The sequence below is a fragment of the Mauremys reevesii genome, linkage group 8, assembly GCF_016161935.1.
Source record: "Mauremys reevesii isolate NIE-2019 linkage group 8, ASM1616193v1, whole genome shotgun sequence".
Lineage (NCBI taxonomy): Eukaryota > Metazoa > Chordata > Testudines > Geoemydidae > Mauremys > Mauremys reevesii.
Window position 1 is genome coordinate 46,764,786 of NC_052630.1, and position 14,092 is coordinate 46,778,877.

The window sequence follows — 14,092 nt, forward strand, 5'->3', positions numbered from 1 at the left end:
GGGGCAACATTGACAAGATCATTAACATCTTAAAGGGGGGGTGTATGTGTAAATGTGCATTTTTGCTTTTATTTCTTCAAGGTGCACGCTAGAGTGGGTCAAAAATTGAACTAATTTCATGAAAAAATTCAAAGGTTTTTTTTTTTTTTCCAAGTATTGTTCAAACTGGAGCCATGTTTCAATTTTTTAAAGAAATTATTCACAATTATTTTAATCAAATATTATTTCGATTTTTGTATGAGAAAACAGCATTAAAATGGCTAAAAAACAGATGTATCAAAAACTTTGTCGTCAATGAATGAAATGGTTTGAAATTTTTTTAAATTTAAAAACGTCAATAAAAAGGAGAGCTGGCTGGAACATTTTTGACCCAATTTCATTTGGTCGAAATACGCTATTACACTGAAGCTGAAAAAATTTCCTGGAGAGGAATTTGTTTTTGCTAAGTTTTCCTCTGGAAGGTTTTTTGGGTCCAGGGTAATCTGGTGAGTGTGGTCATTTCTGAGTGGAAAGGCAGAGGCTACGTCTACACTCCCAAGGGATCGATGCTTCTGTGATCGATGCACCAATGGTCGATTTAGTGGGTCTAGTGAAGACCCGCTAAATCGATGGCAGAGCGCTCTCCGGTCGACTCCAGTACTCCACCGGGAACAAGAGGATGAAGGTAAGTCGACGGGAGAGCATCTCCCGTCAACCCCGCACGGTGTAGACACATAGCTAGAGTAACTTAGGTTGACTTACCGCAGTAGTGTGGATGTAGCCAGTGTCTGACTCTGTAGTCCAGTGACTGGGGTATGGGCAGATCAGATTCACATGTTTGAGTTAGTGATCCAGAATGTAAAACTGGGCTCTGAATCAGGCAGAGTAGCGGCTTGGAACCTGGGTCTGCCCCAGCCCCATGTCCCAACCACCCATTTGTGCTGTGCTGTGATCGGAGACCTTGACCCAAAAATCTTTCCTGAATTGAAAATGTCCCGAAGGTTTTGTTTTCATTCCCAGTGAGGAATAACAGCATTTAAAAGAGAACTGGATAAATGCATGGAGGTTAAATCCATTAATGGCTATTAGCCAGGATGGGTAAGGAATGGTGTCCCTAGCCTCTCTTTGTCAGAGGGTGGAGATGGATGGCAGGAGAGAGATCACTTTATCATTACCTGTTAGGTTCACTCCCTCTGGGCACCTGGCATTGGCCACTGTCAGAAGACAGGAAACTGGGCTAGATGGACCTTTGGTCTGACCCAGTACAGCTGCTCTTATGTTCTTATGAACAAACGACATTTCAAAACCTTGAAAATTGCCGCCAAATGGAATTGGTGTCCTCCAGACAGCTCTCATAAAAAATTACGAAACTTTTCATGAAAAACTGCAACAATGATCTTTTTCCTTTTAAACCTTTTTATTAAACAAAAGACTGTTTTATAACAAAAACACTTTTTCAGGAAAAACGCCAACCAGGTCTAACCAAAAATATGTCCCAATATGTATCTGGACAGCCCCTAGCACAATATTTAGATCTTTGAACATTACTGCAATGTGAATCTTAAATCACCATAAATCAGGCTTGTCTCTTGTAAATTCCTCTTTTTCTAGCTCAATGTCATGAACAATGTCAGCAGCTCTGAAGACGTTAAGCCCCTGTCAGGCCTCCCAGGGATTGGAAACGTGAATTATCCCTCCACTAGCCCAGGGTCCCTGGCCAAACACATCTGTGCAATCTGCGGGGACAGATCATCAGGTACATAATTCCGATTCGCTATTTCAGTGGAGCAGCTTTAAGCAAAGGGAGCCTTCCCTGGGCCGTGATGTGAAATTTGCATAGGAAGCAACACTAATGAGGTTTGCTGAGGGATCTTGCTAGAAAATACTGATGCCACAATAACACGACCAGGTTTATTTTGCAAATTTCCTGCACACAGCTCTGTCAATGCACCTTGCCCCTGAGCAGTAGAATTATCATTTTACCAATGCACTTCTCTACCGAGCCCTCTAGCACATGCTGCTCTTCCTGTCTGGGCCCCTAGTGAGCATTGTACCAATACACCTCAATCCTGGTGGGAATATCCCAGACCATTTCTAACCCAAGTCCTGTCTCCCCCACCCCACACTCATCCTTGTCACTGCACCTCAGTCTTGGCCAGCAGCACTCGCTGTTTTTCTGGTATGACACTCTGTACAATTTGTATTAATGCACCTCCACTGCAATCTGCAATAGCCCGACTATTCCAATACAGGGTCTCTCTTGGCCTCGCTAAGTGTGCTGAACACTGCTTGTTTCTGTGCTGGTTTTGTGATGTGCACAAACAGGGACTAGGCCGAGACCAGCAAAGAGCATTTCTGCTGCCACCCAAAGTCAGGACTAGAAAGCAAGGCTCCAAAACTGCATCGGTAGAGCCATTCCAAACTCCTCCCTCATCGGTCTTATTTAAAGTGAACCTCTGACTAAGGGAAAAACACAGTACGTTGATCTGTGACTTCTTCTCCTCGTGTTCTCAGGGAAGCACTACGGGGTGTACAGCTGTGAAGGCTGTAAAGGGTTCTTCAAGAGGACAATAAGAAAGGACCTTATCTACACATGCCGCGATAACAAAGACTGTCTAATAGACAAGCGTCAGCGCAACCGCTGCCAGTACTGCCGCTATCAGAAGTGCCTGGCTATGGGTATGAAGAGAGAAGGTAGGTAGTAATATACACCAGGGTGGGTATATAAATACACATGCTGGGTGTTAGTGTGAGGAAGAAGTGGACTCCTCATTACGTTCCAGGACTGGTGAGATTCCAGGTAGTGGCAGGTGGTATTTCAGGAGAGCTTTATAGACAGTCTGAGGACACACCCTTTCCTCAGCCCCTAGCTGCACAGGCACCCAAAGCACAGCCTCATCTCGGATTTGGAGCTATGGGTCCCAGTTCTGCTCCAAAGGTTCTACTGTCCAGGCAGAGCATCTTTGCATACTGCTCCGCTGCTGTGTCAGCCCTTGGCTGGTTCTGATTCTCATAGCAACCCAAGCCCTCTCCTTTCCGGAAATGTAGACGGTGGCCTCCCAGAGGCATCTAAAATCTATAACGAGGTTCATCACAGCTTCATGCTCTGAGGGATTTCTCTTGGCAGACCCACACACAGTGGAAACCCATCACCTAGGTTTCCTCCCCTAGTATGTGTCTGCAACAACCTCCAGTTTAGTCATTACCAGGGAGCATTAGAGCTAAAGCAGGAGTCTTTGCAGCTTGTACTAAAGGACTAAAGCCCAGAGCCTGAAAGGTGTTTAGGTGCCTAACTCCTATGGGGACATCCCTTGGGAGTTAGGAGCCTAAATACTTTTGAGGATCTGGACCCATGTCTGCAAGATGGGAACTGTAGCAAGATGACTCGCATCCTCTGTGGATCAGGCACTGAGCACATGACACATAAGTTGCACCGGCTCTGTGTGGCCCAGCCATTTCTCAGAGGCCTATGTTAGATCAGCCCTTAGGCTGCTCTACATGTAGAAATTGGCTTGCAGGTAATGAGACTGTGCTAGGCCTTTCCTTTCACACACGGCGCTAATGTCTCAGGTTCAAGTGCCCTGTGACTTTCCCAATGATCATCTTGTCCTCCAGCCCTGGTTCTCATTATCAGAGAGGGAGGGGGGAGTGGTGTTTAATGAGGACAAGGTCAGGAGGGGCCATTTTAGGGATGGGTGAAGGTAATCCGTGTGTACAGTCACAGGATGAGGAGGCAGGAGGGCTAAGGGGTGGGATGGGACAGCATCATGGAGGGTGCGGTCACTGAGGGAGATGGTGAGGACGGGAGGGAAAGAGCTAAGTGGTGAAAGAATTGGGGGTGGGGAAGGAGAGTCCAATGGCGTTCAGACGAGGAGGAGTGGGAAGAGGTTAGAATATCGTGACTGGGAGAGAAGCCCACTGTTCTTGGGGGGCAACTTGGGATGTGAGAAAAGGAGGGGTCATGGCTCGAGACCCTGGCTGCAGGGCTTCGGCAAGTACCAAGGAGCGGGAGATGAAAAACTCATGGGTGACCGTGATCTCATCTGAGATGGAGTGAGCATTCCAGAGGGGGCAGGAGGGATGGAGGGAGACGGGGAGGCAGGTGAGGTTGTCAAGGCAGGCGCCAGTGGGGCAGCGTGAGAGATGGGAATGGCCGGAGGGTGCAGAGAGGCTGAGTTAGGCAATACCGGAGGTGAAGGAGGGTGTGGAGGTGGGATGGGGAGTGGTAGGGAAGGGGAATGAGATGGGGAGATAGGGCCCAAGGGAGGCGTAAGCTGGGAAGAGAAGTGGGCAGTGCAGCAGAGGATGAGAGAGTCAGGGGCATTGTGGACATTGCTCAGATTGGTTCATCGCCCCTGTGACTCAGCACCGATCACTCAGGTAGAGAAACCATGAAGAGGTGGCTTCCTGTCAATCAAGCAGGCTGAAAATCAGTCAGTCAGGCAGAGCTTTGCTAATGCGGGGCATGATCGACTAAGGAACAAATTAATTATGAGGTGAGTTAATCAAGAAATTAGGCAGGGAATTAATTATGCAAATACCAGCTCAAATAGGCAGGAAAGGGGAAATGGGCAAAGCTGAAATGCAGCTGCAGGGTGCTGAGTGAATGGGGCAGGGAGTTACCCTGCCAGGCCGTCTGGGAGATTAGTGAGTGTCCCACGGCTGATTGGAGCAGTTACGGAGAGAAGCAGGCAGCCAATGGGTGGAGTGATGGTGGCTGTGTCTCATACAAGCCCTGTAAAGGGAGGTGCAGCTAGGCCAGCCACAGGTTTGTGCAGGGGCAGTGTGGCCATTGCTCCACCCCTCCAGGAGGTACCACATCTCCTCCTCATGTGTGCTGAGCCAGCCCTCCCTTCTCTCCTCCTCAAGGGGAGCCTTGTGCTGCAGGCAGAGCTAGGAGAGAGCAGCCTCTGTGCCCCAAGTGGGGCTGGAACCACTGGGCTAGTGCACTGGGCAGGAGCGCAAGGCGGAGGAGAATTCATGCACCTGCTTCTCCACCCTTGCATTGCCATGCAGGCAGCTGGCCACAATCTGGCCATGAGTCAGGAATGTTAATAGAGGGCTTGATCCAAAGCCCATTGAAGTCAGTGCAAAGATTCCCATAGACTTCACTGGGCTTTGGATCAGGCCCTTAGCCAGTCGCAATGTCCTTTCAGCCTTGTACGGGTGCAGTTTGGGGACGAAGCCCTTACCTGCAAAGCTAGAGGGTCTATATTTGTGCTCACAGGTATGTACGGTTGCTCTTTGCTGCGCACTCTAAGCAAACGGCGGTTGCAGACTGCTGGGCGTCTGAGCACAGGGCGAAAGGAGCATGCTGCCCTTTCCCGCTTCTCCACACCGAGAGCACAAATGTCTGACTCTTCATGCTCCATCTACAAAAATAGCTGCTGTCAGAGCACCGAGCTGAGCCCCTTCTAGCTGGAATGACGCAATGAGCCATACAGCTCAGTCCAGCTGAGATCTGACCCCGTGAGCGCCTGCACTTTGTTCTCCTTGTCCCTTTCCATTGTTTTTGGTGAGAACCCTGTTGCTATAGTTTCAAAGGGCTCCCTTTCTTCTCCAGCCCAGAGCGTGTGTCTGGAGATACTTGGGGATGCAAATAGCTCAGGAGCAGCATCCTTCCACTTCAGCAAAGCGACTGAGTCCACATGCACTTACCCAGCTCTGCTGAGCGGCCAGAGCAGAGTTCTGCTCCAGTGACTCTCCTTTCAGAGGAGATTTGTCCTCCACCCACACCTTCAGAAGCATTTATTCCCTTTTAAAGTAGGCATGAACAGCCAGCCAGCTGCACAGGTGTCTCCTGGAGTAGGGAAAAGACAGAGCCAGCTGGTTTTTATACAACACCGCACAATCAGGTGGGTGCCGTACAATCCTGGCCGTTTCAAACCTGTTATCCTCCCTGTGGCAGGCAGGACTGCTCTGTAGTGCCTCCTTCAGGGCCACATGTGGTATTGCAGCCGTTCCCCACCTTAGTTGGCAAATTCTGGCCACCGGCTTGGGGCAGGGGACACTTGGCGTCACTCTATGGACAGAAACAGCAATTCAGGATTCGTCTGTCTGCACCTTTAAACAAAGAAGGAAAAAACTATCCTTCAAAATACAAGAGCTTAGCTGCAGTGCTTAGGGCAAGGCCCTAGCCTGGACCTGGGTTCTGGGTTAACTGAGGAGCAAATCCTCTCATCCAGCCATGCCACTGCCTTCTTATCTGGCCTGCTGGTTCTGGACTGCTCAGTATTTACTCCTCTGGGAGATTGTGTTGCTGGTCACCTGGTCTGAGTGGATTTTCCTTGGGTGGAATGTGTGAGGGCACTGATGGCTCCAGCCTGGGGGCGGAGAAGGCCTGATAGACCCTGTGACACTCACCTCCTCTCGCTTTGACTGAGCAGAAGGATAGAGCAACCTTCCACCACTGAGCAGCTGTACCACTTTGGTCTCATTTCAGTTGTGGGCTGTAGTGTGCGGGAGCAGGTGGTGTTGGTGGCCTGTGATATACAGGAGGTCACAGCACACGATCCGGTTATCCCTTCTGGCCTTGATTGCTGTGACTCTGTGACACTGGTGTCAAGGGCAATTGTGCCTTACAGCATAGCCTGTTTCCTGCTCAGGGCATGACTAGGCATGTTAGAACTGGATACCGCTGTAGCAGGGACTATGCAGGCCTCACAAGGGCAGTTATACACTCGCCAAGAGCATGGTTGATTGGTTAGGATTATCCCTACTGCCCTTCAGAGCCAACTGGGGCTGATCCTAAACCAGCCAGCAGGGATGGGGGAACTGATGGGACAAACTACGAGCGATAGGATGCTCCTGTCCTTCTGGGGATGAGTTTTCTGTCACTGCACTTCTCCCAGCCCTGCTGGCTGGCTGTTGTCATGGTAAGAGTGAGGGCAGGCCCACACCCCTGACCACCTCCTCTCTCTAGTACCCCCTGTGATTCTTTACGCTGGAGGATGCCTGTGCTGAAAATCAGTGTAGCCAGCTGAGCTAGCGCAAGGGAGCACACAGAAGAGTCCTCGCTCTCGCCCCACTTCCCCCTGCAAGGGGAGGGACAATCTAAGCCTTGCCGAGGTGGCCTGAAAGCCAGACGGAGGGTAAGGCTGAACTGGAGCTTTGCCCTCAGTCTTTAGGCCACTCCTCTAGTTGCAGGGTGATTAATGATGCTCTGTCTCAGCGACTTAGTGCAGCCACTGCCAGTGGGAGGTTATGCTGCCAGTTGTGAACCAAAACCTAATTCCAAGCACAGCTGTCCGCACCAGCCAGGTGCCAAGTGATTTCAAGGAGTTAGCAATTGCTGCTGCTTTCTTTTAAAGTAATTATATTGCTAACAGCAGGCTGCAAGCCGGGGGAATAAACTCCACAGACAGACAGCATGAGAAGGAGCCTCTGGAGGATCTATGAGATTGCCGGGGGGTTTCTGCAATAGTCACTGGAGCTTCAGACAGGTTCCAGGACCTACAGGACAGGAAGAAGTTGAATACGGGATCCCGAAGTGTCGGTGTTCATGGGGCAACGGCAGCTTCCCATGAGACAGAGACAAGCGCTGCCTAGCAGAACTGGAAGATATTGATGGGTGAACCTCAGGAAGGTCAGAGTTTGGCCAAGCATCCAAAAGATCAGAAGCTGATCAGAACCTTTCCCAAACTCTCTCAGGAGTCGGGGCCCTGCTCTGCTAGCCGCTGGGTACACACGGCCCCGCTCCAGAGAGTTTACAACCTAGGACCACAGGTGGATGGGCCAAGCAAGCAGATGGGGGAAGCACAAGGGAAGAGGGAGACCATTACGACTAGAGTAATAAGCAGCAATCACAACACATCAGGAGTGAGAGCTTGACCTGAGTGAGGAAGGATGGTTCAATGGTTAGAGTTCTGGCCTGGGCAGTTAGACTGTGGTTCTGTTCTTGCTCCACCAGAGCCATTCTGTGTGCCCAAGGGCAAGCCGCTAGGTTCTTGTCTAGGGGAAATTTACCAGTACAATTATACCGCTATTCTGGAATAGGAGTATCCACCGAGGGCATTATGCCAGTTATACCAGTATAACTATGGCAGTATAATTATGCTGGTAAATTTCCCTGTGTACACAAGGCCTTGATCGCTCTGTGCCTCAGTTTCCCATCTGTACAGTGGGGAAAACAGTACTGCCCAACTGCACAGGGATGTTGTAGAGATAAATACATTAGAGACAGAGGCATTCAGATACTCTGGTGACAAGGGCCATATAAGCATTTTAGATAGATAGACCTCATTGAGGTGAATGAGAGTTTTGCCATTAACATCAACAGGGCCAGAATTGCATCCTAGTTGGCTAACTTCCTAGGCCTCCGCAGCCGATTACAGATCTCACGAGAACAGACTTTCTGGTGAACCTTCATGTCCTTCCTCTTCCTGGCTGGGTGAGAAATGCTGTGAGAATGGGCTTTTTCATGGTACCTTGGTGCGTGAACCCAGGAGTGCAAAATCACACGGGAATAAAAAACAAAGAGAGCCACAGATTGTTTCAGAGCAAGGTAGAGAGCTAAGACAGGGCTTTTATTCCCACTGAGCTACTTGGGGAGCCTGGAGCTCCACTGGCTATAGAGGAGTTATGCTGGTTTATACCAGCTGGACCTTACACTCTCATTCCTCAGGCCACTCCAGTTATTCATGTAGCCCCTCATCCAGGACTCCCCTCCTGCTGGGTTAAAGGGAGAATCTTGAGTCCATTGACCCACCTTCAGCTGGAAAAGGGAAAGCCAGCAGAATCAAGCTTTTCTGAAACCAGCTTTACCACACCATGGCTACTTTACCACCCCATGGCGTGCCAGAGCCATGTGATTGGCTAGCACACCTGCCAATTATGCATAGGAGAAGGTCAGGGCAGATCTGATTCCAAGTGACAGCACCGCCTCTGTTGGAACCTGTGCCATGCAGATTAGTGGTTACATCTCATTTGTTCTCCCCAAAAGGGGTGAGGAATGGGTGCTATGCATCACCACCTCGCCCATGAGTGCTGGAGGAGACCTTGCTAAAGCCCATTGCAAGAAATCTCCTCATTAGCCTTATCTCTGCAGAAAAGTAATTGTGCAGAAAAATGTGGTATGTTAACATAATAATCTGGTCATAACATGACAGCTACCCAGATCCCCAGCCCAGCCCTGCTCTGCCCCACACTGATGCTCTTGCTACAACCGTCTACAGGGTCACATGTGAAAAGATCTCCTCTTCCAGTGCGCACACAGCAAAATCAAAGCCAAGGCGCCATTTAATTATCATTAACATTGTTTTATGTCATACCGATTATGTCAATCTCCTTTAGAGTAAAGGCATTCGTGTCTCTGCCCAACGGACATTGAGATTAGACTGCTCAAGAGAAATACTTTAGTTGGGCAAGTCAGTCTGTCTGTCTGTAAAACAGGAATATAATACAATGGGTGTTGGGAGAAAAAGTACATTAAAGATTGTGAAGTGCTCAGGTACTGTGGGGATGGGGGTCATCTAAATATCTAAGATAGAACTGATTTGGATAAATAAGAACTGAGGCAAACCTTTGCCTCAATCTTTCACCAAATCTTAGACCATAGGTTTTCCATAGCTGTCCTCACTGTAATTATGTCAATTTACACAGGCTGAATATCTAGCTTTAAAGATTTTTTAAAATATTTCATACATTTAATTTTAAAAATGCCTTTAATAAAAATATTTGTGCATTTCTGAATGTTCAGCTGAGATGGAAAAGGGTTATCTCAGAAAGACATCTCTTATGAAATTCCCAGCCCAATTATGCAGACCCAGGAGAGGCAAAGCGTTTGAATAATGCTTGGCTGAGCACTCAGATTTTGAGGTATTTTTCAAAACCATCCTGGTCCAATGAACGTTTTGAGGGTCATCCATTATCAGGCACTTTATTGGAAATATCCTTGGGCAACTTTTCCCTTTACCCACAGGGAGACCTTCAGATGCTTCCAAGGAGATCTTTCCTGACACACTGGACCACGTGGTGTCAGGTTTAAGCCATGTTTAGAGCTGATGCATCAGGACAGACGTGATGGAAATTAACACTGAGTGACAACCGTAGAAACAGACCAGACTCTGTGATAGTCCTTGGGACGCCCCATCTCTTAGCATCTCCTAGAGTGGGGTGGGGGAATATCAGAAAAGAGAACCCCCACTTCTCATGTTGGATTCTGTGGTGCTTTTATGTTAAGAATAAAATGGACATGCATAGGAAGTGCAGTGGGAGTAACTTATACCTGTGGCATTACACTGTTATCAGACCCCGCAAGAGAAAGCGAGTAGGTCTGTAGAGGAAGACTGTCTTTGTTGGTTGAATTCACAGAGTAGTTCAGCCAAACATACCCTAATCAGGAGGGAGTGAGATGTGTGTCTCTGCCCAAGAGAGCTGACAGCCAAAGGAGTCAGAAACCTGAGAGTGGGTTCCCTTGCTGAACCACTAGGGGGAAATACATGTGCAGTTGCCCTCAACTGAGAGATGGAATTCATTTTTCATAAGATGGACATTCATGGAGTACCTCCTTTCCCACGCTTCTTCACAAGCCCCACCTTCTCCTTGGCAGTCACTCCTGGGATTTCTGGTGGCCCTGTGAATGAGATCCCTGGAGAGCCGTTTGAGAACCGCTGCTGTCCAGGGTAATGCTCACTCAGTACAATGTTTGTGAGATGATATAATTATCTAGAAATAAATTTTCCCATTTTCTGCCAGTTTCATTTATAGATTCCAAGGCCAACAGAGGCCATTGTGATTATCTGGTCTGATCTCCTGTGTAACACAGGCCAGAGACGTGCCCCCACAATAATCCTAGAGCAGATTGTTTAGAAAAAACATCCAATCTTGATTTAAAAATTGCCAGTGATGGAGAATCCACCACAACCCTTAGTAAATTGTCCCAGTGGTAAATGACTCGCAGCGGTAAAAATTTACACCTTGTTTCCAGTCTGGATGACACTGGTCCTAGCAGAGGGTCTCCCTGCGTCACACATTTTGGAGCTAAGGCCCCAAATTTCAGGGACGGTCAGTGCAGCTCACTAGAGAGAGGCCATGAGCAAAATTTGAACCTGGATCTGCTCTTCTCTAAAGCTCTGGGTTGTTCAGTATTGGGGCTCATCCTTAGCTGTTGTGTAAATTAGTGTGTAGTGGCAGGTGTGGCAATTTAAATCCAGAAAAAGAGACACGTAGACAGGCGCGTTGAATCTGTATTAGCATCAGCGGCTAAATTAAGTGAAAAGTGCTGTCACCTTTACTTGCCAGGTTTGATGAGTGTATTGTTTGCTGAGCTACAGTAAACATGTAACGTATGTTTGTGGGCAGGGGTGGCTCCAGGCCCCAGCACGCCAAGCGCGTGCTTGGGGCGGCAAGCCGCAGGGGGCGCTCTGCCGGTGCCGCGAGGGCGGCAGGCAGGCTGCCTTCGGCGGCGTGCCTGCGGAGGGTCCGCTGGTCCCATGGCTTTGGCGGACCTCCCACAGGCGTGCCTGTAGAGGGTCCGCTGGTCCCGTGGCTTTGGCGGACCTCCCACAGGCGTGCCTGTAGAGGGTCCGCTGGTCCTGCGGCTTCGGCGGACCTCCCGCAGGCACGCCGAAGCCGTGGGACCAGCAGACCCTCCGCAGGCAAGCCACCAAAGGCAGCCTGCCTGCCGTGCTTGGGGCGGCACAATGCCTAGAGCCGCCCCTGTTTGTGGGTTGCAGTCTCAACCTGCTTCACTCTATTCAGTGACCAAGTTGCTCTTTGACTGCTAAAGGTTGAGCCCCACTCTTTTAAATGATGGATTCCAAGTGCCTGACGTATTGCAACCAACTGAGGCAGTTGCCCTGACAAACTTCCCCATTGGATCCTTGACATTTGCAAATGCATCATCTTCTGCTTTTGCTCCATGGAGGGTTGCCGGCTGCTGCTCTCACACGGCCCGGCAGGAATAGCAACATGTCACTTCTCGAACAATTGCTTCTTTGTGACTTTTGTGGGCTGCTTTTCCAATGCAACGTTCTAGTGAACAGCGATGGCCCCAAGCGAGAGTCATTTCGCTGAACTCTCCCCTATCCTCACAACCCCCAACAACTTTGAGGTTTCAGATAAAATTGGGCCTTTCGTTCAAATCATGCCTGGCTTGGGGTTTGCAAAACCAAATCCGGACATGATGCAGGCTTGCCAAATTAAAACCTCTCCTGGTTCTATCCACCAAAAGAGCTTGATTGAGCGGTGCCCGGCACTTTGCACAGTCATTCTAAACCATTGCAAGGCAGGTGTAACACACCACTCATGTCAGAGTGGTCATATTTTGCAGTTGTGTTGCACTGGTGTTAATGATGACACAAGGTGCGTGGTAATGATCAATCAGGCCCATAAAATCTGCTTCCAGTATTACCATGTCAACAGAGCCTTGCATCTTGCTGCCTCTGTTTTGTTTCCTATCCTCCTCACCAAGGTCTTCAGTAGTGAGCGGGGTTTTATCCGAGGGATCAATCCCCCTGCTGTTGCTGAGTTAGAAAGATGGGAAGCGTTCCCAAGCTCCCGCATGGTACAGAGGACTGTTCTGTGTTCCAGCTGTGCAAGAGGAGAGACAGAGAAGCCGAGAGCGCAGCGAGAATGAAGCCGAGTCCACGAGCAATGGCAATGAGGATATGCCTGTGGAGAGGATTTTAGAAGCTGAACTGGCTGTTGAACCAAAGACGGAATTGTACAGCGACGTGAATGCTGAGAACTCGGTAAGTGTCTGCTTAAGTCAGGCCTTTGCATGCGGGTCAGGTTCGATGAAGCCACTTGCAGCTTGTGATGGCAGCGTTCTACCCTGTATTTACAACTGACAGCAGATAACTGATTGATGGGGCTGTATATCCAGGAAGGAACCACTGCTGGGAGTGAGACCCGCATCTTGTTTGTGGCAGCTCCAGATCAAAGCAACGTGATTGTTAACTGATTCTGGGATCTGCAGCAGAGTCACTTTCCAATGGCCATTAGTGAGCTGCTGTGGCTGACAGACTGTTTAGTAGGACTGGCCAAAAATTAAAGTTTCTCAATGGAAGTTTTTATTAAAAATTTGAATTCTGATTTAAAAAAAATGGCAGAAATTTTCCAAGAAGGTTTTTACAGAATCAGCCACAGTCATTGACCAGCTATTTACAAAAAATCATGTGGAAAGAAAGTCACAAACCATGGGTGTTAATTTTCCCCCCTGTTTTTTCAACCAACTCGGCATTTAATAATGAGTAAGGCCGATCTTGAAGACTACCGTGCTCTGGTGCGCCCTGCTGGACTGGGCACTGCGGTGTCTGGAACACAGGTGTTCTGTTAAATTGGCATCTGTGAGGTGGCGGGTGGAATTTGGATGAAAGGTGTCGGATTTTATTGACTCATTTTTCTGAGTAGAACAGGACGGTTGAGCTTGTTCTGCCACTGGCCAGGACTGCCAATGGTGGGGTGAACTGGATGGTATGGTGAGAACTAGACTGAGACTCAGTGTCTTATTTCACAAAGGACACTGAACAAACAGGGAACATTTTGTAATCAGCTACTAACTTCGGCTGGATTTGAACTGACACCCTAGAAATGTAGGTAAAAATTGGAAGGATTCAATTTTTATCAATGTCAATAAAGGTTAATTTTGCCGTACACACACACACAGACAAAAAAATATTTCCATCGATGATGATCAACATTTCAGATCGGCAAAGGAAGGAAAAAGCTGCTTGAAAACATTAGTTTCATTTAAGGATATTTATGTAGTATATTTTGACGTGATGTTGACAATTTGTGTTATAAAAAGCTTTAACTTTTTATATCAGTGTTGACTATATTAAATAATTATTGTCTAACCCCCCTCATTGTCTGATGCTCCATAATTTACTGCAACTGTGAAAATTTAAGTAGATAAAAACTGGAAAAAAATGCTTGTAACCCATAAGTTTGCGCAACTGCGAAAATTTAAATAGATAAAAATAATAAAAAATGCTTACAAATAAACATCGATATTATGAGTCAGAATTATAAAAAATAAAAATCGCATTCTGCCAAGCCTAGCAATAAACCAGAATGTTAAATGCACATTTTGAATTGTAGCTGGCAAAGGATTTGATCACCTGGATGGTGATTCTGAGTAATATTAACCTGACACAATACTGGCTGCAGG

At 48.2% G+C, this 14,092-nt stretch overlaps 1 protein-coding gene across 4 annotated transcripts in view; it reads left to right on the plus strand.

Moving 5' to 3' along the window:
- RXRG (retinoid X receptor gamma) overlaps positions 1-14,092 on the plus strand; it is a 112,814-nt gene that overhangs the window by 87,011 nt on the left and 11,711 nt on the right. For all 4 annotated transcript variants that reach the window (XM_039486053.1, XM_039486056.1, XM_039486055.1 and 1 more), the window contains exons 3-5: positions 1,591-1,735; positions 2,494-2,673; positions 12,511-12,671. In XM_039486053.1, coding sequence (XP_039341987.1) covers positions 1,591-1,735; positions 2,494-2,673; positions 12,511-12,671 — 486 coding nt within the window. The remainder of the gene's footprint in view (positions 1-1,590; positions 1,736-2,493; positions 2,674-12,510; positions 12,672-14,092) is intronic.